Source organism: Myotis myotis, unplaced genomic scaffold, assembly GCF_014108235.1.
Source record: "Myotis myotis isolate mMyoMyo1 unplaced genomic scaffold, mMyoMyo1.p scaffold_m19_p_26, whole genome shotgun sequence".
NCBI lineage: Eukaryota > Metazoa > Chordata > Mammalia > Chiroptera > Vespertilionidae > Myotis > Myotis myotis.
In genome coordinates this window covers 588,937-613,311 of record NW_023416331.1, presented here as the reverse complement: position 1 = coordinate 613,311, position 24,375 = coordinate 588,937, and the positions used below count along the sequence as shown (strand labels likewise).

At 50.7% G+C, this 24,375-nt stretch overlaps 2 protein-coding genes across 2 annotated transcripts; both read right to left on the bottom strand.

Moving 5' to 3' along the window:
• Nucleotides 1-10: 10 nt before the first annotated feature.
• ATF6B (activating transcription factor 6 beta) lies at nt 11-9,319 on the bottom strand. The gene is made up of 18 exons (XM_036356569.1): nt 9,176-9,319; nt 8,693-8,772; nt 8,516-8,594; nt 8,240-8,331; nt 7,469-7,604; nt 4,520-4,602; nt 4,250-4,385; nt 4,037-4,168; nt 3,778-3,911; nt 3,086-3,271; nt 2,912-3,003; nt 2,316-2,501; nt 2,063-2,170; nt 1,892-1,973; nt 1,654-1,724; nt 1,348-1,459; nt 1,148-1,232; nt 11-698 (listed from the first exon to the last, which is right to left on the bottom strand). Exons 1-18 carry the CDS (start codon nt 9,255-9,257, stop codon nt 472-474), a joined length of 2,103 nt encoding a protein of 700 aa, XP_036212462.1. The 5' UTR covers nt 9,258-9,319; the 3' UTR covers nt 11-471.
• A 452-nt stretch (nt 9,320-9,771) lies between these two features.
• On the bottom strand, nt 9,772-11,408 carry FKBPL (FKBP prolyl isomerase like). The gene has a single exon (XM_036356571.1). It carries the CDS (start codon nt 10,840-10,842, stop codon nt 9,802-9,804), a length of 1,041 nt encoding a protein of 346 aa, XP_036212464.1. The 5' UTR covers nt 10,843-11,408; the 3' UTR covers nt 9,772-9,801.
• Nucleotides 11,409-24,375: the final 12,967 nt, after the last annotated feature.

Genomic DNA, 24,375 nt, shown 5'->3' with positions numbered 1-24,375 from the left:
GCAGCCACAATTCCTTTAACTCCCTCCAAGTTGTTTATTTAATAATAATAATAATTAAAAAAAGATGCACACACACACATAAATCTGATCTTCTTCACCACCCTTCCTTTATACCCAGAAACAAGCTCCTAACGTAAAATGGCCTTTGTCCCGCTCTCCAACTAGAGTCCCACCTCTACCCCCAAAAGAGGAGCCAAGAGTCCAGAGCCCCCCCCCCCCCCCAGCCTCACCCTCACTCAGTCCCCTCAAGAGAGAGGCAGGGGCTGCGTGTTTAGGGAAATGAGAGGAGCCCTACATTCCAAAAAGGGGCGAAGAGAGGTGAGCCCCCTCACCACCAAATAAGTGCTTAACCCCACACCCTGTCCTTCCATTACCAATTGCCCAAGCCCAGGAATCAGGAAAATAAGAAAAGGTCCCACTTGGTGACTCCTCCCCCGCCCCCTAATCCTAAGTCCATGTGAGAGGCAGAGGTCAGGGGTGATTGAGGTAGAGGGGCCGATGGGTGGCCTGGTGGGCCTGGCCGGCTGCAGAAGCTGAGAAGGGGCCACCTGTGGCATTGCCCGGGGTGGAAGGCTGTTTTCGGAGCGAGGGGGGCACCGTGGAGGTCTTGATGTGAATCACCCTGGTGTCCATGACCTCACACTCGATCTGCATCATCTCCTCATAGTCCCCAGGGGCACCCCGCCCTGACAGGGTCTCTGTGAGAAGGGGAGTAAGAAAGAGAAGAGGGAGGCAAACAGAGAGGAGGGTGGGAAAAGCAGCAGTGGACAGGGGGGAAAGGGAACAGTGACCAGGCGGGTCCAGCGCGGGAGTGAACAAGTCAGTGCAGGGGAGGGGGGAGGGGAGGAAAAGGCCATTGGCGAGTGTGAGGTCAGAGGGAGGGCATCGAGAGAAAACGGAGGTGAGGCCAGCAGGTTCCCAGCCCCCCCTTCTCCCGCACCGACCCCGCCCCGTCTTCCTCCCTTCCGTCTCCTGCATCTTGTCCTGCTCTGCACCCATTTCCTGCTTCTTCTCACCCAGGACCTAGCATCTCTCTGAACGCCCCATTCCCCTCTGATCACCCCTCAGCTCCTCATGCTGGATATCCCTATCAGAATGTCCCCCTTCCTCAATTCCAGGACCCCTCCCCACACCGGGAAGGAATTACCATTGGGAGCCATGGCGGGCATCACCAGGGACATCTTGGGCCGAGAGGTCTTATTGTGGCTGATGGCTGGGAGCAGCAGGTGGTCCTGAGAAACACAGGGGCCAGGCCCGGAGGGTGAAGGTGCTGCTCTCCGGCCTTGACCTGAACACACACTGCTGGGACCCCAGGGGGATGGGGATGGGTCGGAAGGAGGAGCTCACCCGCCGGAAGGAGACAACATAAAATGTGTCTTCCCGTCGGTCAATTGCATCCAGGAACTCTGGCTGTGAACGGTCCGGATGGCGATATAGCTGCAGCTGGCCCACAGAATCCCTAGGCAGGTGGGAAAACAGGATTTGGAACTGGGGGAAGTGGGGAGAAGATGAGGGAAAAAAGACAGGAGAACCCGGTAGATGAGGGAGGCGTAAGGCCACTGGTGGCAGTGGTGACAGCGCAGGCCAGCTCTTGGGGGTATAGCTCCTCAGAATGGAACCCACTTCATAAGGAAGCACAGCCCCCAGACTCACCTTTCTGGGGGCCCGGGGGGCTGAGTGGGGACTGCCTTAACTGGAGGCAACTTCTTCCGTCGCTGAGACTTCTGGAAGGAGAAGTGTCTAAGGATTTGAAGAGGGCGAAGGGAGCAGGGAGAGAGAGACGCCCCGGAAGCTGGTACCAGCTCACACCCACCCTGCCACTTCCTCAGCACTCCCTCAAACCTCCACAAGGACATGTCCCTCAGAACCCAGGACACGCAGCCCTGCCCACCTGTCTCTCCTGGGCCCTGCGGGGCACCTTCCGCCGGCCTCTCTGGTGGCGCTGCACCCAGCCGCTCAGCTCGTCAGCAAGCCTGGGAAGTGGAGCAGGAAGGAGAGACGGGGCTCCAGAACACATCGCATGATCGGCAGGGGAGGTGCCCCAGCCCTGGGCCCCCCGCACCTGAGGGACTCGGTTCGGTTGAAGTGCCGGCAATCCGAGGAGAGGAAGAGCTGGTCCAGGCCTGGCAGCAGCAGCTCCGCGGCGCCCCCAGGGAGCGCCGTCACGTTCCTGGAGTGCGGCAGGGAGGAGGCAGTGGTCGCAGCTGCCCAGTCCGCCACCAGAGGAGGCCCTGATGGCGGAGCACCTGTGGCTTCCCTCAAAAAGCAAAGGTGAACTTGGGGAAGAAGACACCCCCGAAAGTAAGAGGGCTCACCTGAAACTCGGCCGGCCCTCGAGGCTGGGCTGGGGCTCCTGGGGGCCCTGGGAGGGGTCCTGGAGGGACTGGACTCCAAGGGCGGGCAGCTGCGCTGAGAACTCCAGCAGGTGTCTCCGGGGCCGAGGCTCCTCTCCGCTCATGCTCATCCGAGAAGAGACGGGACCCGGAGGGGGCTCACTGATGCTGTGGGCGGGGAGGACAGGGCGCGGGGAGAAGTCCAGCTTACCAAGGGAAGGTGAGGGCAAGCGCTCTGCTATCCATGACTGACGCCCTTCACCAGTGAGATGGAATGAGAACAGTCCCTACGCCATGGGGCCAGGAAACGAGAGAAAAGGAGCGGCCTAACCTAGAGCCCAGATCTCGGGAAACACCTGCGTGTTTTCATCACCGCTGTCAGCACCACCTGCCCAGCACTGCCATTCATCAGATTAATGACAGCTAGAAGGGAGCGCTGGGCACATCCTGCCCCCGGACACCACGGCTGTCTGTGAGTGGGGCGATGGGGGGAGGGCGCCACAGCAGCAACCAGGTGGCGGGCGGGGTGGGGGGGGGGCCTCCATTCCAAAGGTTCTGGGGAGCAAGGAGGGTCTCACCTGACAGGCCCAAAGTTGAAGGCAATGAAGAGAAGGAAGACCACGATGCAGACCACCTTCCTGTTCCCAGACCCTAACTTGAGTTCACTGTTCTGAGGTGCAGAGGAGAGACAGAGAGGAGGGTGAGTTCCCCCAAGGGGCCTGTATTTCATCCCCCAAGGACAGAAGTCTCACCTCAGTCCACAGGGCCTCCAGCCGCCGCCGGAGGGCAGCGTTCTCCCGGCGCAGCTGCTGGTTGTCCGCCAGCACGGCCTGCAGCCGCGCCTCCAGCCCCTGCAGGTACTCCTTCTTCTTTCTCCGGGACTGGCAAGCCGACTCCCGGTTCTTGATCATTCGCTGCTGCCGCTTCAGCAGCTTTGCCTAGGCACCCAGAGGGTCCACAAGAGAATGAAAGAGAGGAGAGGAGGGGAGGGGAGGGAACCCCTGACCCCCAATCCAGGGGCTGCCCTCCTGACCTGACTTATAGCACCAGAGAGGGGGGCTCTCCTCTATAAAACACCCTGCTCCTGCTCCTCAGAGTGGAGAGAAGTTAGACTTAGAAAGAGCGTCCTCTACCCGGTCCCCGCGGAAGCTCGGTCCCTCCTTGGTGGCTGCTTCTCCTCACAAGTCTCCTTTTTAGGCCCCAAGTGAACCTTGCTAACTGGTTTCCCAGGAGGAAGAGCCTGCCTCTGATAACAAACCTAAGGATCCTGAAACTACATAGAGCTGATACTCATACATAAGCAGGAGTCCACTCTGACCTTCAGGATCATCTTAAGGGTCTGCTTCCTCACTTCCTGCTCTCTCCTCATTCCAGTTCTCTCCCATGACAGACCTTCCTCTTCAGTTCCCATTACCAGCCCTGCCCCCCGCTCTCCAATGCTTACGTCCACTTCAGGTGGGCAGGCGTTCCCAGGCATAGGAGCTGGAACAATGCTCTTCCTCTCAGGCCGAGGAGCAGGGGGGGCTGGCCCCTCAGGCTGGACTCGAATAGCACCTTGGATAAGGACAACTGGGGACACTGGGGCAAGTGAGCAGGAGAAGGAGGTCAGAGAGCTGTGAGGCAGGCGGGGACTGTGCCCACACCTGAGCACCCAAGGGCTCAGTGGCTATGAGCTCCCTTAGGTCAGTCAGCAGACGCAGTACCTGGGGGTGGCTGGGCAAGGGGCTGCAGAAGGACGGCGGTGCTGGGGGGCACCGCGCTGGGCGGCACTGGGACCGTGGTTATCACCACAGGTTTCGGCTGCAGTGGTGGCTTCCGGGCAGGCAGGGCTTTGCCTGACGGAGGGTGAAAGGAAGGAAGGAATGTCAGGACTGCAGGCCTTTGGCCAGAGACCCACTGTCAGGAGGCCCCATTACCTGAGGAGCCCTCGGGGGGTGGGCCCATGCTGATCTGGACAGCTCCAAGTGGCGGGCCAGGGACATCCCGTAGGAGACACCCTTGAGGGGCTGGGGACTCGGTCTTCACTTCCAGTGCGTCCTTTCCTACAAAAGCCTATGGAGGCATTCCAGAAAATGCACGTCAGGAGTGTCAAGGAGAGGAGCTGAGGAAGAAAAGCTCTCCTCCCTCGGAGAGCGAGGAAGAGGGAACTCGGTGCAGTGCCCGGAGGGGGGCACGCTGATGCTCACCTGGCTGGGGGACTCTGTGGAGAGCAGGGAAGCCTCAGAGTTGATGGAGGAAGGAGAGACGGGTTCTGTCTTCGTCTGGACCCCTGTGGGTGGCAGGGTGAGACAAACAGCTGGAGATCAGCCAAACACTGAAGGAGAAGAAAGTTAAGATGGGGAAACGGGGACAGGGTCATTTCCCCTGGCACCCACAGAGAAAGCTGCTCTGGCCGAGGGCAGGCAATCCGGAGGCGCGGATGCCCTGGGGCTGCTGGCTGCAGGCGCTCCTCCCGCCTCCGCCCAGCACTGCGCTCCGCGGGGCTCCTTCCTCTTCCCACCACCGCGGTTTCCTCAGGGCCATCCCTGCCCTCCCGCTGTCCCTGTCTCCCTCACAGGCCCGGTCCCTTCATGCGGAGGCCCAAGCAGCAAGAGACGCAGCATTCCTACGGGCCCACGCTCCTGCCTGCCTGGGTTCTCATCTCTCCCTGGCCTAATGCTAGCACACAGCTCCATGCTGACCACCGCCAAGCCTCAATCTCTGCCCATGCCCTGACCCTGATGCCCAAGCTCCTTGCTCGTCACTTCCATTCTCATGCCCCACCATTTACACAAATTCAACTGGACTTACACAAAGCTCACTGCTTGTCCTTTCGCACAAATTCCCTCCCTACGTCTGGCAGCCTCCCAGACACCACATCACCAAGCCACAGTCACCTCTGCGCCTTCGGGGCCTGTTAAATCTGTAAGACCCGCCGATTGCCCCCGGAGGTGAACTGAAACCCTCCCAAGGGCCAGAGGCAGCCCCAAGGTCACCAGTGTGCTACCACCTCTGGCCATACCACTCATTTTGGTACAATCACTAATATTATACAATTATACAATCACTAATATTTCTAATCTAAATTTTAAAATCAATTTCTACTCTTGAATAGGCAATACAGTCATGTGATAAAAAATTCCCAGAGGAACAAAGGGTAATTCCTTGTCCACCAGCCACTCAGAACCCACCCTCGGAGGTACCCACTAGCTGAGCTACTAACCATCTGTTATAACCCTCAGGAGCCCTCCGAAGGCAAGGACCATGCCTTATGCCTCATGTCTATCAAAGTGACGAGTAAAGTACAAGTCAAAAAACACAAGTTGTCCTAACCGCTTTGGTTCAGTGGATAGAGCGTAGGCCTGCTGACTGAAGGGTCCCCGGTTCGATTCTGGTCAAGGGCATGTACCTTGGTTGCAGGCACATCCCCATTAGGGAGAGTGCAAGAGGCAGCTGATAGATGTTTCTAACTCTCTATCCCTCTCCCTTCCCCTCTGTAAAAAATCAATAAAATATACTTAAAAAAACAAACACAAAAAAACACAAGTCGTAGGGGAGAATCTGACTCCAGTAACACTACTGTTTGTAAAGTCATCAACAATGTTTTTGCTGTTCAAGGCTTTTCGATCTTTACTTTGTCCTCTTTGCAACTTTTAGTAGTGTGCTGGATACAATGTTTGTTCCTCCAAATCCTCCCTCCATCCTTCTCTGCCCCATGAATCCCAGGAGGAAACATGAGGGGATTCCATTACTGGCTCCCTTGCCCTCTTGCTTCTGGTTGGGACGCAGTGCCAGGAAACCCTGAAGGCACTTTGAGCTGAACAATCAGCCTGGCCAACCCTGGATTCCTCATGCCCCCTGAGCAGAGGGTTCCTGCTCTCACACCGCTATCCAGGGGACAGCACCATCACCCGCTGGACAGCTGCCCAGCCAGAAGCCCAGGCTTCCTCTTCGACCCCGGCTCAATGCCCAGGAGGTCACTGCAGCTCATCCATTCTACTTTATTCTTTTTGCTTTCTTCTCGGCATCCAAATCCCTTACTTGATTAACTGCGGGAGCCTCTTCTTTGGTTCTCTACCTCCGGCCTCTAGTCCCGCCTCTGCAGTCCATTCTCTACTCTGCACCAGAGCTGTCTCCTAGGCAGACTGCGCTCCTGCCTGATTCTTCAGAGCTTCCCAACTGCCCACAGGACACCAACTAAGAGTCCTTCAGCAGGGTCCCCCCCGGCCCTACAACCTCTACGGCGCCTTGCCATCCCCACTCCCTGCTCATATCCATCTAAAGACACACGTGCCCGCTCCCTCAGTCCCCTCTGGCTAATTGCCATGCGTCCTTCCCAGCTCAGCCAGGAAGCCCTCCTCTGCAGCACATCCTGACGCAGCCCCGCGGGTGAAGGGCCCAGCGCTCCGAGAGCGACGCCACAGCGGCACACGCCACAGCGGCACACGCCACAGCGGCACACGCCACAGCGGCACACGCCACAGCGGCACACACCACAGCGGCACACGCCACAGCGGCACACACCACAGCGGCACACGCCACAGCGGCACACGCCACAGCGGCACACGCCACAGCGGCACACCGGTGTGCCCTGCTACTTGTCGTCCGCCCCCACCGCTCTACAGGAGTCTCCTGGCGGCGTGCTGGTCATCTTTGTCATCTTTGCATCCCCAGCACCCTGTCCAGTACCTGGTATGAGTAGGTGCTCAATAAATGTTTACTGAATAAATACAGAAGGGTACCTAAACTTGGTAACACTTAAAAACAGCACAAATAATGTTGGTTATAGGATCTAGGAGTTGGGTCTATATTCCAATTTTTCTGTATGTTTAGGATTTTTTATAATAAAATGTTAGAGTGAAAAAAATAATATAAATAATTATGCCATAAACTGTCCAGTCTTTAAAACATGCAAAGCAACAGGAAGTTAAATCACACAGCAGGATACTAGGAACAAGAAAAAGAAAGAAAGATCACACCCATCTCGTCAGTGCTGCCCTTGCTATGGTTTCCTAAAATTCTCCCTGCCACTCCTGGCCTTTCTCCTGATTATCTGTCATTTCCGCCCACCTTTTCCTCCTTGTCCTGCCCCCCCAGCACACATGCCCGTCCTCCCTGGTAAAGCGGGGGTGGGGGGGGGGGGGGGGGGTGAGTACCTGAGGGGTCATCAGCGGTGGGGCCCACATTGATCTGGACCGTTTCACTCGGGGATGTTGGATCATCTCCCAGCAGGCAGAGCGGTGGTGCCAAGGACTCTATCTTCACAACCAGCACCTCCCCTACACCAGGGGCCTGGGTGAAAGTGGGGGGGGCCGCAGAAAGAAGGAAACAAAAAAGGGGAAGTGTTGAGAGTAAGAGCAGAACAAAGGCTTACAGCTCACGAACACCTATGCTCTGACACTCGGTTTGAAAGGCACAGCAGCTCCCTAAGCTGCCGCTGGCCCGGTTCTCTCCTGCTTGACTCCTGGGAGGGTGACGGCACCTCACGGTTTCAAATACTTAGAGGGGAACCTGGGCAGGAAGTTCCGGAAGTCCCCGCCCCGGCACGCAGCCACGCACCTCTATGCATTAAAAGGTTCCCCTTCCCTGGCCAGTGTGGCTCAGTGGATAGAGCGTAGGCCTGCGGATTTAAGGGTCCCCGGTTCGATTCCAGGCAAGGGCACGTGCCTGGGTTGCGGGCTCGATCCCCGGCGTGGGGCGTGCAGGAGGCAGCGACCAGTGATTCTCTCTCATCACTAATGTTTCTATCTCGCTCTCCCTCTCCCTCCCTCTCTGGAATCAATATATATATACATGTATATATATTACAGCAAGTGAGAATGTGAAGATTGACAGGGAGGGAGAAGGCCCCACCCCACACACGTCCCCCTCAGCACCTAGGGCGCCGGGACCGGAGGAGTCCTCGCCGGCCCAGTGGGGGTTCTCACCCGGGGGGAGGGCTCCGTGGAAAGGCCCGACGACTCGGAGCTGAGAGAGGAGGAGGAGCAGGGAGAGGACGGCTCAGACTTCACCTGAAGATCTGGAGGAAGAGGGGGTAGGAAATGACCAGGAGGCGGAGCCCGAGAAGAGTCCACAAAGTGTCCACGGACGCGTGGGCGAGGGCCCCCCGCTGGCAAGGCGGGAGGAACACCGGCGGGGTGTCGGGTGTGAGGACCCGGGGAAGAGGAGGCCGCTGAGGGTGGAGGAGTCACATGGTCTCCTACCTGGAAAGAGAGGCAGGGGGTCCCACGGGGGCTCGGGGGGGCTGACATCCATCCCCACGTCCAGCATGCCGCTGCCGAACTGAAGGAGGGCATGGGGGGGGCTGTGAGAAACGGCTGGGGCCGAGCCCGGGCTCCGGGGCCGCCGCCACCCACCGGGGCGGGTGCTGGGGGCAATACCGGGTCATCCTGCTCTGGGCAGCGGAAGAGCTGCGCCGGCTCCTCGGCCACCTGCTCCAGGCCGGCGTACAGCGTGCAGTCTGCAAGAGGCGCGGCGTCGGCGGGCGCGGGGGCGGGGGGTGTGACGGGGGCGCGGCGGGGGCGGGGGGCGGGGGCGCGGCGGGGGCGGGGGGCGCGGCGGGCGGCGTCCAGCCGCACTGGGCACTGGGCCCGCCGGCCGGACCCGCCGCCCGCCCCCTAGGAAGGCGATACCGCCGAACGCCAGGTCCTCCTCCCCGACCCCGGACCAGCTCGGCGCTCCCGCAGCGAGCAGCGGCCTCCCCAGCTCCCGCGCCCCCAAGCACCGCCGGACCCCCGCTCCGCCCTCCTTCGGAAGGTGGGTTCCGTCTTGGCCCGGCCTCCCCTCTGGGGCTCGCTTCCTCGCGGCGTGCCCAGGGCACCGCCGCCGCAGCCCTCCCCGCCGCCAGGCCGCCCTCCACGCACCCCAGTCCTCCGGGCCCAGCAGGTTGTCGGTGAAAAACCGCGTCGGGTCCGCAATCTCGCTGAGGAGCATTAGCTCCGCCATCTTTCCCCCGCCCCCCAACCACGAGCCGGGTCCGAGGCCCGCCTCTCTCCTCAGCAACTAAGGAGTTGACTCTTCAAAAAAGGGGGCGGTCCCGGAAGCTATTCTGACCAGTAAGACAGCTGGGTGCTGAGCACAGGCCTCCGAGGAAGAGGCGGCCCCACAGGCCGGGCCAATGGGAGCTCGGCGGGACCGGCCTAGCACCTGCGCATGCGCGGAAGGGGACCCAGCGCGAAAGCGCCTGGGAGGTGTAGTTTCCAGGGTTTAAAGGTCCCCCGGCTCCCGCGGACTGTACTAAATTTAGAACTTCGCTTCTACTCCTCTTCGGAAATGGGTAAGCCCCCTAAAATATAGTGCACGTGGCCATGGCTTTTTATGGTAAAAAAAAGGGAAAGAGGTGCACTGAGACCACTGCCACCTCCCTTAGGAAGACAAACACTGGGAATGGGATATGGGCTGAAACCCTCCCTCAGGGCCCACGCCCCCAGATCTCACAGCACAGACCACGATTCACAGGTTTCTGTCCCTTTTAAGGGTTAACTTTTAATCAGCCAAACATCTTGCGGAGACCCTGAGCCAGTCCTGCATCTTGTTTCTTCCCCTGAAAGAGCACCTTTCCCAGCTCCTCCTGGGCTGCCCGGTTTTTTGGATCGACTGCCAGCACCTTCTTGAGGTCAGCAGTTGCTTTTTCCAGGTTTCCAAGGGCAGCCTGAGCAACACCCCTTCGGTACAAGGCCTTCACATGCCCAGGCTCCCGCTCCAGCACCCGGTCACAGCTCTGGGCGGCCAGGTGGGGCTGTCCCAGCAGCAACTGACAGGCAGCCAGGTTGGCATGAAGGACAGTGCGCTCTGGAGAGCCAGGTGGAGGTAAAGTCAGCAGCAGCCGAAGAGCCCGTCCGTAGCATCGGGCAGCCCCTTCTGGGTCCCCAGCTCGAAATAACTCTGTTCCCCGCGCACGTTCTTGCCTAGCCAGGGCCTCCTTCTCGCTGGCCTCCAGCTCCCAGGAGTCCTGTCCCTGAGTGAAGGAAGCCAGTGTGAGCCGGACAGGAGGTCCAGAGTGCCCAGGGAGCTGCAGCTCCGCCTCCTCACCCTGACACATGGACTCCAAACATTTCTCTGTGAGCTCCCCCCAGGTTCCCTCCCTCCACGAGCCTAAGCCCATAGTTAGCTCTGTCCAGCCCTCTGGCAGCCCTGACCCAAAAGGAAACCCAAAAGCCAGTACGCGGCAGCGGGAGCCCAGCTTGGGTTTGTCCAAGCCGTGGCCACGGATTACGATCTTCTTGACAAAGCTCCCATCCGGACAGTCCCAGAGAACCGGAGCGCGGAGCGGCTCTGGCATCTCACTAGCCGATCCACGGGGCTTCTCGGCGTCTCCTTCGAGCGCAGCAGCCAGCTTTCCAGCCCCTGGAGGAACCTCTAGAAGTTGGCTGGGAGCTGGGCTCATTCTCAGCTCGAGAACTCCAGGCTCTTGGGGCTGCTGCCTAGTTTGAGCAGTTGGATGAAGGCTCTTCTTGGGGTTCCCTCCCCATTGTTGTTGCGGTTCAGAGGTGCTTTTCTCTCCCACTGGATTGATTGGTAGCGTCTCCATTTCGCTGTCTGCTCCCCTCCCCCGTGGGTAAACAGTTTGGATCGGAAAGAGATGGACCAGATTCAGGTCAGACCTGAAAAATAAAACAATGCTAACGGCAGATTCTTATTTAGACTCCTTTCCTGTCCTTCCGGGGCCTGGGCCTCAAAGTTCTTGTTTCCTCCAAAAATCCCTGTGGGGCTCCAGCCTGGGTTCCACGCAGAATCCGGAACTACAAAGTCCACAAATCCCTGCGGTCCTGTGGCCACCCCAACGACGGAAACCGATCGAGTCCAAAGGTCCTTGGGCGGCCGAAGCGTCCCGCCGGGTGGCGCTGCCGGATCACTCGGGTCACCTGCGCTTCCGACGCTACGAGCTCACTGAGTGCTGTCCTCCGCGTCCTGCCGCAGGCGGAGAGCCGGCCGGGGCCAGGGCCGAGGCCAGGGCCGAGGCCGGAACCTACAGCTAACCTGAGCCCGCGCGGCGGCGAGTCCGGTGACGCCGCGCCCAGAAGGCGAGCAACCAGCCTTCTCCCGCCTCCCGATTGGCTGCCAGCAATCGGACCCACCCCCGCTCCCGGGAGCTCCAGGCCTTAGCAGCCGAACTGGGCCCGTCGAACCCAATCGGGCACGGCCGGTGGCCGGCCAGAAGCCCCGCGCTGGCGGATTGGGGCGGATGCGGGAGAAGGGGTGGTGCGTGGCAGCGGCGGCAGACCAGCGCCCTCTCTTCGGGCGACCTCAAGCCCTGCGCGGTTGATTTTGTCCCCTTGTTCGGGGCTGCCCGGCAGAGGCCACCTTGCGCTCCTTGCCCGCGCTGTCCAGGCGCTCCAAGAGAATCCTCAGGCCCCTTCCCCGCGTCCGGCCCTCCTCCCTCATATTCATCATGGCCTTCAAGCTCGCCCTCCTCAAGAAATCTTAGTGCTTTCAAATTGTGATGTTCATAGAAAGCACCTGGGAAACTTTAATTTCAGGTTCTGCTTTAGGAAGGCTGGGATGGGGCCTGCAATTCTGCATTTCTAACAAGCACTTGGGCGCTGCTGCTACTGGTCCACGGACCACACTTTGTTTTTAAAAAATATATTTGTTATTGATTCAGAGGAAGAGAGAGAGAGAAATATCAGTGAGAGAGAATCACTGATCAGCTGCCTCCTGCATGCCCCACGCCGGGATCAAGGCCACCACCTGGGCAAGTGCCCTGATGGGGAATCAGACCGTGACCACTTGGTTCATAGGTGGACGTGCAACCATTGAGCCACACCAGCTGGGCCACGGGCCACACTTTGAATAGCATGATTCCAGAATAACCTCACCCATTCCCTTCATCCCTTGCTCCGTGCCCCTTTAGTGTGTCCTATATCTTGTACATATAACTAGTATAACCTGCTCCACTGGGTGTATCAGTGGAAAACTGGGCCTCTTCCTCCTAATAGAAGATGTAGGTCCCTTTGTGGTTCAACCTTGCTTGTCCAGCATCCTGCACGGTTGGGCCACCAGAGCTCTTCAGGAAAGGAGAGTTGCACTTCCATACCTCACCTTAGCCCATTTACTTGCTTTTTAACACCTACCATTGTGCATGTCTACAAGGACCATGCCAGGACAGTGAGGAGGGAAAACTTTCGTCATTATCCACAGGTGTGACTCAAAACCGTCCATTTCCTGTTTTGTGTGAAACTCACTAACCTAGACTTTTTTTTCAAGTTTTATTCCTGGGTTCTGTGCCAGAGTGACCTTAGTACACTGTACACTGCACCTCCTTCCCTCTATGGCTACATACTCTTGATTCTTGGAATCCCTGGGCTCTTGTTGAAAATTAATCTATCTTTTCTTCCTCCCTCTTCCTCTTTCCATTTCAGAGACTTCTGGGAAAGACAGGAAGTCTAGAATGAGTCACAAAAGGTTTTATTAGGTCATAATCCCTGTACAAAGGTTGCTAATTTGTGGTATGTGTGCCTTAATTGAGAGGGCCACTCCAATGACCCTTCAAAGATCAGCTTCTTTCAATAAAAAGAAACTATACTCTCCTAGAAATGTGTTGCTTTGTAATGTTCTCTTATTGGTATATGTGTGTATATATTTATCAAGCACCTGCTGTGTTCCAGGCAGCATGCTAAGAACTGGGGATGGATACCTAGGTGAATGAGCCAGACACAGTCCTGCTCTCATGGAATGTAAGTCTGGCCAAGGAGAAGAAGGATGAGGTGCTATGAGAGTAAATGAGGGATGAGAGAATATTCCTTGAGGGTGAGACATTTTTAATGGCATCTAAAGAATTAGTTATTTTTCTAAAGCCTGAACAGAGAGAATAAAAATGACAGTGCTCCCAGGACCAAAATAAATTACAACTAAAATACAAAAAGCATCCTGAACAATCAAGGATAGCTGGAGAGCATCCTGATAACCAAGCATGGAAAGTGGAGACAACATAGAGACTGGTAGGAAGGGTGGAGGCATGAAGGGGCTGGATGGGCTCCCGCAGACATAACTGAAGTTCTGGAGAGATGTCTCAGCTGTGGGGGTTGCCACTGAGAACTCAGGGGTCTAATCCCCAAGCTGGGCCCCCAGGCAAAGAACACCAGAACTGAGAAAAGTGCCCACATGACATCTGGCTGTGAAAAGCAGCAGGGTTGCTGTCTGCCAGGGATAGGCAGCTGGAAAATTCAGGTACCCACTTAAAGGGCCAATGCACAAAATTCCCTGTGGAGCCACTCACCTTGTGCTCTGGCAGAGGGAGGGCAGAGTGGACTGGAGCTGTGTGAGCAGAAGCTAGGGTTGGGGGCTCTGTGGTTAGAGCTCAGAAGGCAAACACCCCAGTTTCTTGTGCTGAGTCATTCCCTCATGCTGCGGAGGTCATCTTTCTCAGGCAGACATTTTCTATACCGGTGGTTTCGACAGTTGACCCACCCTATTGGAAAACACCTTGCTCCATGCTGTGAAGTTTCTGAGGCTCATTAAGAGACTGAGAATGACTATTAGCCTCTCGGCAGAAGCAATTGCCCCATCCTGTTGAAAAGATAGGACACACTAAAGGGGCATGGAGCAAGGGATGAAGGGAATGGGGTGAGGTTATTCTAGAATCATGCTATTCAAAGTGTGGCCTGTGGCCTAGCTGGCGTGGCTCAATGGTTGCACATCCACCTATGAACCAGGAGGTCACGGTCTGATTGCCCATCAGGGCACTTGCCCAGGTGGTGGGCTTAAGGGAGCTGTGGGACTATATGAAATGTAACAATATTCATACAGTAACCATGCCAGAAGAGGCAGAAAGGGAGCAAAAAATAGAGAACATGTATGAAGAAATAATGGCAGAAAACATCCCTAACCAAGTGAAGGAAAAAGCCACAAAAGTTCAGGAGGCACAGAGAACCCCAAGCAAGAAGAACCCAAACAGGCCCACACACAGACACATCATAATTAAAATGCCAAAAATTAAAGACAAAGAGAGAATCTTACAGGCAGCAAGAGAAAAGCAAGCTGTTACCTACAAAGGAGCTCCCATAAGGCTAAAATTCATCAGAAATTCTACAGGACAGAAGGGAATGGTATGAAGTACTCAAGGTAATGGAAACCAAGGATCTGAAACCAAGATATACCCAACAAGGCTTTCACTCAAAATAGATAGTGAAATAGCTTCCCAGACCAAAAAAAAAGGCTTAAGGAGTTCATCACCACCAATCCAGCACTACAAGAAATGCTGAAGGGACTGTTGTAATGAGAAGAAAAAATAGAGAAACCTAGGCATACAGAATCAAAATGGCAATAAATAAGTACTTACCAATAACAACCTTAAATGTAAATGAACTAAATGCTCCTATCAAAAGACATAGGGTAGCTGAATAGATACAACAACACAACCCACCTATATGCTGTCTACAAGAGACCCATCTCAGAACAAAAGACTCACACAGGGTGAGAGTGAAGGGATGGAAAAAGTTTTCCATTGAAATGGAAAAGAAAAAAAAGCTGGGGTAGCAATACTCATATCTGACAAAATAGACTTTAAAATGAAGGCCATCACAAGAGGCAACAAAGGTCACTACATAATACTAAAGGGACTGATCCAACAAGAGGATATAACCTTGGTAAACATATATGTTCCAATATAGGAACACCTAAATATATATATAAAAAAAACTTTTAGAGGACTTTAAGGGAGAGATCAACAACAATACAGTCATAGTAAGGGACTTTAACACCCTGCTGACTTCACTGGATAGCTCTTCCAGACAAAAAATTACCATGTATCACATGGTTTTAATGGATATCTATAGAACATTTCATCACAAAGCTGCAGCATATACATTCTTCTCAAGTGCACATGGGTCATTCACAAAGATAGACCACATGTTAGGACACAAAATAAGTCTCTACAAGTTCAAGAAGATTGAAATCATATCAAGCATCTTCTCAGATACTAATGGAATGAAATTAGAAATCAACACCCTAAAATATTCAAACACATGGATGCTGAATAACATGTTATTAAACAATGACTGGGCTACTAATGAGATCAAGAAAGATATAAAAAACTTCCTGGAAACAAATGAAAATGAACGTACAACAACCCAAAGTCTCTAGGACACAGCAAAAGCATTCCTGAGTGGGAAATTCATAACAATACAGGCATACTTCAAAAAAACAAGAAAAATCCTATCTAATAAAAGAGAAGCCGAAGCTGGTTTGGCTCAGTGGATAGAGCGTCGGCCTGTGGACTGAAGGGTCCCGGGTTCGATTCCGGTCAAGGGCATGTACCCGAGTTGCAGGCACACCCCCAGTAGGAGATGTGCAGGAGGCAGCTGATCGATGTTTCTCTCTCATCGATGTTTCTGACTCTCTATCTCTCTCCCGTCCTCTCTGTAAAAAATCAATGAAATATATTAAAAAAAGAGAGAGAAACATGGTAATTAGCGTACGACCGCTACCCTTCCTATTGGCTAATCAGGGAGATATGCAAATTAACTGCCAGCCAAGATGGCGGCCGGCAGCCAGGCAGCTGGAAGCGAACATGAGGCTTGCTTGCTTCAGTGACGGAAGACTCCAACGTTCCCCGCCTGCCTTGCTGGCCTCTGAGCTTGCAGTTTGAAACATTGTTACAAATATAGAAGCTAAACAAAACCCCAGAAACCTGCTTTCAGCAAGCCGGGATCTCAGAGCTGAAGTTATACATTGTTTCGATTATAGAACACAAACAAACCAGATACCTGCTTTCAGCAGCAGAGGCCTCAGAGCCGGAGCCAGAGCTAAAGCTGGCCCAGAATAAAAAAAAAGAAAAGAAAAAAAGGAGCAGTTGGGAGCTTCAGTCACCAGCCAGCCTGAAAACAGCCCTCAGCCCCTCACCCAGACTGGCCAGGCACCCCAGTGGGGGCCCCCACCCTGAAGGGTGTGTGACCAGCTGCAAACAGCCATCATCCCCTCACCCAGGCTGGCCAGGCACCCCAGTGGGGCCCCCCACCCTGATCCAGGACACCCTTCAAGGCAAACCAGCCAGCCCCACCCATGCACCAGGCCTCTATCCTATATAGTAAAAGGGTAATATGCCTCCCAGCACCAAGATCAGCGGAGCCGCGAGGCCTCCCATCACCGGGATTAGCGGAGTCCAGAGGCCTCCCGGCACCAGGATCAGCGTGACAGGGGGAAGCGCCCAAACCCCCTGATCACCCTGCGGCTCTGTGTGTTACAGGGGGCGGGGCCACAACCTCCCTATCCGCCCTGCTCTGTTCGTGACAGGGGAAGGCGCCCCAACCCCCGATCAGCCCTGCTCTGTGCCTGATGGGGGGAGCTCCCTAACCCCCTGTTCACCCTGCGGCTCTGTGTGTGACAGGGTGCGGCACCCCAACCCCTCCCCCCCCCCCACGGACCCTGCTCTGTGTGTGACGGGGTAGAGCCATAACCTCCCCATTGGCCCTGCCCTGAGTGTGACAGTGGCGGCGCCCCAACCTCCTGATCTGTCCTGCTCTGTGTGTGACGGGGTGGTTCCCCAACTCCCCTATTGGCCCTACTCTGTGAGTGATGGGGGGAGCTCCTCAACCCCCTTATGGGCCCTGCCCTGTGCGTGACAGGGGGGAGCTCCCCAACCCCCTGACTGACCCTGCTCTGTGCGTGACAGGGGTGGCGCCGCAACCTCCCCATCGACCCTGCCTTGAGTGTGACAGGGGCGGTGCCCCATCCCCCCAATCAGCCCTACCCTGAGCGTGACTGAGGGTGGCATCACAACCTCCCAATCCGCCCTGCTCTGTGCATGACAGGGGGCGGCGCCCCAACTCCCCAATCAGCCCTGCTCTGAGCCTGACCAGGGGCTGCACCTAGGGATTGGGCCTGCCCTCTGCCACCCGGGAGCAGGCCTAAGCCAGCAGGTAGTTATCTCCCAAGTGGTCCCAGAGGGCACAGGCTGGGCTGAGGGACCCCCTTCCCCCCCGAGTGCACAAATTTTTGTGCACCGGGCCTCTAGTTAATAATAAATGATTTAAGCTTACAACTTAAAGAATTAGAAAGAGAACAAGAAAAGGCCAGAGTAAGTAGAAGGAAGGAAATAATAAAGATTAAAGCAGAAATAAATGACACAGTGACTTAAAAAATAATACAAAAAAGTCAATGAAACCAAGATCTGGTTCTTTGAAAGGATAAGCAACATTGATGAACCTTTAGCCAGACTCATCAAGAAACAAAAAGAGAGGACCCAAATAAATAAAATCAGAAACACAAGAGGATAAGTAACCACTGACACCACAGAAATACAAAGGATTGTAAGAAAATACTATGAACAACTATATGCCACCAAACTGGACAATGTAAGAAAATACTATGAACAACTATATGCCACCAAACTGGACAATGTGGATGAAATGGACAGATTCCTAGAAAAATATAATCTCCCAAAACTAAATCAGGAAGAATCAGAAAATCTGAATAGGCCAATAACAACTGAGGAAATAGAAGAAGTTAAAACAAAAACAAAAACAAAGCAAAACAAAACAAAAAACTCCCAGCAAACAAAAGTGGGATCTGAATGGCTTCACGGGGAGTTTTACCAAACATTTAAAGAAGAACATCTATACTCCTCAAACTATTCCAAAAAATCCAAGAGGGAGGAACACTTCCAAGATCTTTTTATGAGGCCATCATTATCTTAATTCCAAAACCAGATAAGGACACCACAAAGAAAGAGAATTACAGGCCAATATCCCTGATAGACATGGATGCTATAATCCTCAAGAAAATATTAGCAAATTGCATCCAGCAATATATTAAAAAGATCATACACAATGATCAAGTGGGATTAATTCCAGGAATCCAAGGCTGGTACAATATTCACAAATCAATAAATGTGATACATCACGTAAACAGACTGAAAGACAATAAACACATGTTCATATCGATAGACACAGAAGAAGCATTGGACAAAATCCAACACCCATTTTTGATAAAAACTCTCAGCAAAGTGGGAATAGAGGGAGCATATCTCAACATGATAAAGACCATATATGACAAACCTACAGTGAACATCATACTCAATGGGCAAAAACTAAAACCATTTCTTCTAAGAACAGGAACAAGACAGGAAAGTCCACTGTCACTTCTCTTATTCAACGTAATACTGGACGTCCTGGCCACAGCAATCCGACAAGAAGAAGAAATAAAAGGCATCCAAATTAGAAAGGAGGAAGTAAAACTCTCATTTGCAGATCACATGATATTATACATAGAACATCCTAAAGACTCCACCAAAAATCTATTAGATTTAATAAGTGAATTTGGCAAAGTTGCAGGATACAAAATCGACACCCAAAAATCAATGGCTTTTTTATAAACCAATAATGAATTCCCAGGAAAAGAAACTAAACAAACTGTCCCATTTATCATTGCAACAACAACAACAACAAAAATTAAGATACTTAGGAATAAACTGAACCAAGGAGGCAAAAGACCTGTACTCAGAAAACTACAGGACATTGAAAAAAGAGACAGAAGAAGATATAAACAAGTGGAAGAATCTAATGTGTTCATGGAATTGTAAAGTCAACATCAGTAAAATGTCCATACTACCAAGGCAATCTACAGATTCAATGCAATCCCTATTATAATACCAACAGCATAATTCACAGATCTAGAAGAAATACTCCAAAAATTTATATGGAATCAAAAAAGACCCTGAATAGCTGCAACAATCTTGAGAAAGAAAAACAAAAGTTGTAAGATTCACAATACCAGATTTCAAGTTATACTACAAAGCCACCATAATCAAAACAGCCTGGTACTGGCACAAAAACAGGCATATAGACCAATGGAACACAACAGGGAACCCAGACATTGACCCAAGCCATTATGCTCAATTAATATTTGACAAAGGAGGCAAGAGCATACAATGGAGTTAAGACAATCTCTTCAATAAATGGTGTTGGGAAAATTGGACAGATACATGCAAGAAAATGAAACTAGACCACCAACTTACATCATACACAAGAATAAACTCAAAATGGATAAAAGATTTATATGTAAGTTGGGAAGCTATAAATATCATAGGCATCAAAATCTCAGACATCTGAAGTAACAATATGTTTACTGATGTATCTCCTAGGGCAAAAGAAAGTAAGGAGAAAATAAACAAATGGGACTACATCAAAATAAAAGACTTCTGCACAGCAAAAGAAACCATCAACAAAATGAAAAGGGAGCCCACTGTATGGGAGAATATATTTAGCAATGATACATCTGATAAAGGTTAATATCTAAAATATATAAGGAACTCATACAACTTAACAAAAGTAAGACAGGCAATCCAATTAAAAAGTGGGCAAAGGACCTAGATAGACACTTCTCCAAAGTGAACATACAGATGGCCAAGAAACATATGAAAGAATGCTCAAAGTCACTGATCATCAGAGATGCAAAGTAAAATGACAATGAGGTATCACCTCACACCTCTCAGAATGACTACCATCAATAAATCAACAAATGACAAGTGCTGGTGAGGATGTGGAGAAAAGGAAACCCTAGTACATTGCTGGTGGGAATGCAGACTTCTGCAGCCATTATGGAAAACAGTATGGAGTTTCCTCGAAACATTAAATATGGCTCTGATCGATTTGGCTCAGTGGATGGAGTGTCAGCCTGCGGACTGAGGGGTCCCAGGTTCGATTCCAGTCAAGGCCATGTACCTTGGTTGCAGACACATTCCCAGTAGGAGGTGTGCAGGAGGCAGCTGATTGATGTTTCTCTCTCATCGATGTTTCTAACTCTCTATCCCTCTCTCTTCCTCTCTGTAAAAAATCAATAAAATATATATTTTTAAAAAATTAAAAAAAATAAATATGGAACTGCCATTTGACCCAGTGATCCCACTTCTAGGAATATATCCCATGAAACCCCAAAACACCAACCAGAAAGAATGTAAGCACCCCTATGTTCATAGCAGCATAATCTACACTAATAAAAGAGAAACATGGTAATTGGCGTATGACCGCTACCCTTTTCATTGGCTAATCAGCGAGATATGCAAATTAACTGTCAGCCAAGATGGCGGCCGGCAGCCAGGCAGCTTGAAACTAACATGAGGAATCCCAGCAACAACACAGCACTGGTAACTATTACGCAGCCAGCTCTGGGCAGTGAACTTCCACTGGACAGAGAGGCCCTATAGCCTCAGAGGCCAACCCCAGAGCACCGCCATCCAGAGGCTGACCCACAAACTGACTCTTTGCTAAACACAAAATAAGGCAGTCTGGGAAACAAATGCGGCTTGCTTTAAAATAAGGACTGTGGTTTACAACACAGAGGAACAGTGTATCGCAGGGAAACTCAACACTCTCCTGAATACCTGGCAGGTCTAAGGCGAGCCACACTGAAGAATAGAAGAACCGAAGGACCTTCACTACTGCAATATTTTTTTTTTCATTTTTCACCTTTTAACTAAGAAACCAATTTATTTTTATTTTTTTTATTTTTATTTTTTTCTTCTTTTTTCCATCACCTGATTTTACCCTTTTAATTACTACCTTCTTATTTTTAACCAGTATTATTACTGCTACCATTTTACCATTTTTTTTTTAAAGTGCCATTTTATTTTCTCTTTATTTTATTTTGGGATTAGTGTTCTCCATTCTATTTTCATCGTTATATTATTGGTTGTTTCTAGTTTGCATTCATCTCCAGGGAGCTGTTGCTGGAATTTGTTGGGATTAATGGCTGTTCTATAGGAGTATTCTCCTCATATAAAAAAGTCTCTTCCCATCTTCCACTTCATTCTCTCTTTTCGCTCTTTTTTTTCTTTTCTTGCTTTTATTTTCCCCCCTCCTTTTTCCCAATTTCATTTTTGCACTCCTTTTTTTGGTCCCTACTTTTCTTTTCTTTTTTCTCTTTTATCTTTTTCTCTTCCTTCTTCCTTATCCCCTAACTCTCTTAATTCAGGTGGTCACCTTTATTTGGGGTTATTAATATCGTGAATATATTTGGGTATAGTGCCTGGTGCGTGGTGCCTTGTTGTGTTGTATTTTGTGCCTTTAAATCAACGCAGCAGATCCAAGCAACAGCAACCTCCTGAGCACCACACCCTCTGCTGAGGAACAGCAGCTGTACGTGAAACCTCGCACCACCAGCCAGAAGAGCCACCACAGCTGTGAACAGCACCCACCAGAGGAGCTGCTGCCAACTGAAGAGCAGCTGCTACCGCAACCGCCCGAAGAGCAACCACAGACCAAGGAGTCACTGCCACCAAGGGAGCAGCCACTGAATGACTCAACGTCTAGATATGTCAGTGAGATCAAACATGGGTAGACAAAGAAACCCCCAAAGGAAAGAGAAGGAGGACTCTCCAGAAAAGCAGCTAAGTAATACAGAGGCATGCAACATGACAGAAAAAGAATTCAGAATAAGGGTCCTAGAGTGCATAAACCAGATGGAGGAAAAAATCGACAACCTCTGCAAGAAGCAAGACGAAACAGATGAAAAAATCAATAACATATGGAAGAAGCTAGAAGAAACAGATGAAAAAATCAACAACTTAAGTAAGACCCAAGAAGAAATGAAGAGTGATATAGCTGCAGTGAAAAACTCCATTGAAAGTATCAACAGTAGACTGGGTGAAGCGGAGGACCGAATTAGTGAATTAGAAGACAAGGAAGCAAAACACACCCAAATTGTACTGCAATTGGAGAAAAAAATGAAAAGACAGGAGGAGAGCCTAAGGGAGCTTTGGGACAACATGAAACGAAACAACATACGAATAATAGGGGTACCAGAACAACAGAAGGATGAACAAGGATTAGAAAACCTATTAGAAGAAATAATATCAGAAAACTTCCCTGAGGTGGGGAAGAAAAAAGTCACACAAGCCCAGAGAGTCCCAAACAAGGTGAACCCGAAAAGACCCACACCAAGACACATCATAATTACCATGGCAAATGTTCATGACAAAGAGAGAATCTTACAGGCTGCAAGAGAGAGACGGAAAGTTACATACAAGGGATCTCCCATTAGATTATCAAATGATTTCTCAAGAGAAACACATCAGGCCAGAAAAGAATGGACGGAAATTTACAAAGTGATGCAAAGCAAAGGACTGAATCCAAGAATACTCTATCCAGCAAGGCTATCATTCAAACTTGAAGGGGAAATAAGAAGCTTCACAGACAAAAAAAGGCTAAGGGAGTTTATCACCACCAAGCCAGCAATGCAAGGAATGCTAAAGGGACTGGTATAAAAATAAGAAATAAAAAGCTCAGAAAGAAAACAGCCACACAAAAACAGAAATGGCTACAAACAAGTACATTTCAATAATAACTTTAAACGTAAACGGACTAAATGCTCCAAACAAAAGATATCGAGTGGCTGAATGGATAAAAAAACATGACCCATACATCTGCTGTCTACAAGAAACCCACCTCATTAGAAGGGACTCACACAGACTGAAAGTGAAAGGATGGAAAAATATCTTTCAGGCAAATGGAAAGGAAAAGAAAGCTGGGGTAGCAATACTTATATCGGACAAAATAGACCTCAAAGTGAAGGCCATAACAAGAGATAAGGAAGGCCACTTCATAATACTAAAGGGATCAATACAACAAGAAGATATAATCCTGGTAAACATATATGCACCCAATGCAGGAGCACCCAAATTCATAAAAAAACTCCTGGAAGATATCAAAGGAGATATCGACAACAATACAATCATAGTAGGGGACTTTAATACACCACTAACAGCACTGGATAAGTCCTATAGACAAACAATCAGCAAAGATACAGCAATCCTAAATGACTCACTAGATCAGATGGACTTAATAGACATCTTCAGAACACTTCACCCCAAAGCCAGGGGATATACGTTCTTCTCAAGTGCTCATGGGACATATTCAAAAATAGACCATATATTGGGTCACAAGCAAAGTATCCCCAAATTCAAGAAAATTGAAATCATAAAAAGCGTCTTCGCAGACCACGATGGCATAATATTAGAAATAAACTACAATAAAAACAACCCAAAATACTCAAACACCTGGAAGCTGAATAGCATGCTATTAAATATTGATTGGGTTACCAATGAAATCAAAGAAGAAATTTGAAACATCCTGGAAACTAATGACAATGAAAACACAACAATCCAAAACCTATGGGACACACTGAAAGCAGTCCTGAGAGGGAAGTTTATAGCTCTACAGGCCTATCTCAAAAAACAAGAAAAAATGGTAGTAAATCATCTAACTCTACAACTCAAAGAATTAGAAAGAGAGCAACAAGAAAACCCCAGAGTGAGCAGAAGGAAGGAGATAATAAAGATTAGGGCAGAAATAAATGACATAGAGACAAAAAAAACAATACAGAAAATCAATGAAACCAAGAGCTGGTTCTTTGAAAGGATAAACAAGATTGACAAACCTCTAGCCAGACTCACCAAGAAGCAAAGAGAGAGGACCCAAATAAACAAAATCAGAAACGACAGAGGCGAAATAACAACAGACCCCACAGAAATACAAATGATTGTTAAAAAATACTATGGACAACTCTACTCCAACAAACTAGACAACCTGGAGGAAATGGACAAATTCCTAGAAAAATACAACATTCCAAAACTCAATCAGGAAGAATCTAATAATCTCAACAGGCCAATAACTATGGAAGAAATTGAAGCAGTCATCAAAAAGCTTCCAGCAAACAAAAGCCCAGGACCAGACGGCTTCACAGGGGAGTTTTACCAAACATTCAAGGAAGAACTAAAACCTATCCTCCTCAGACTACTACAAAAAATTCAAGAGGAAGGAACACTTCCAAGCTCATTCTATGAAGCCAGCATCACCCTAATACCAAAACCAGGTAAAGACAACACAATGAAAGAGAATTACAGGCCAATATCCCTCATGAACATAGATGCCAAAATCCTTAACAAAATCTTAGCAAATCGGATCCAGCAGTACATCAGAAAGATCATACACCATGACCAAGTAGGATTTATCCCAGGGATGCAAGGATGGTACAATATCCGCAAATCAATAAACGTGATACATCACATAAACAAATTGAAAGAAAAAAACCACATGGTCATATCAATTGATGCAGAAAAAGCGTTTGA

Excerpts from the sequence above, each read along its gene's own strand:
- ATF6B (XM_036356569.1), bottom strand. The coding sequence starts at position 9,257 with ATGGCGGAGCTAATGCTCCTCAGCGAGATTGCGGACCCGACGCGGTTT. Across the intron at positions 8,595-8,692 it reads GCCCAGAGCAGGATGACCCG|TTCGGCAGCGGCATGCTGGA; the intron begins GTATTGCCCCCA and ends GCCCTCCTTCAG. Across the intron at positions 3,912-4,036 it reads CCTTGCCCAGCCACCCCCAG|TGTCCCCAGTTGTCCTTATC; the intron begins GTACTGCGTCTG and ends CACTTGCCCCAG.
- FKBPL (XM_036356571.1), bottom strand. The coding sequence starts at position 10,842 with ATGGAGACGCTACCAATCAATCCAGTGGGAGAGAAAAGCACCTCTGAA.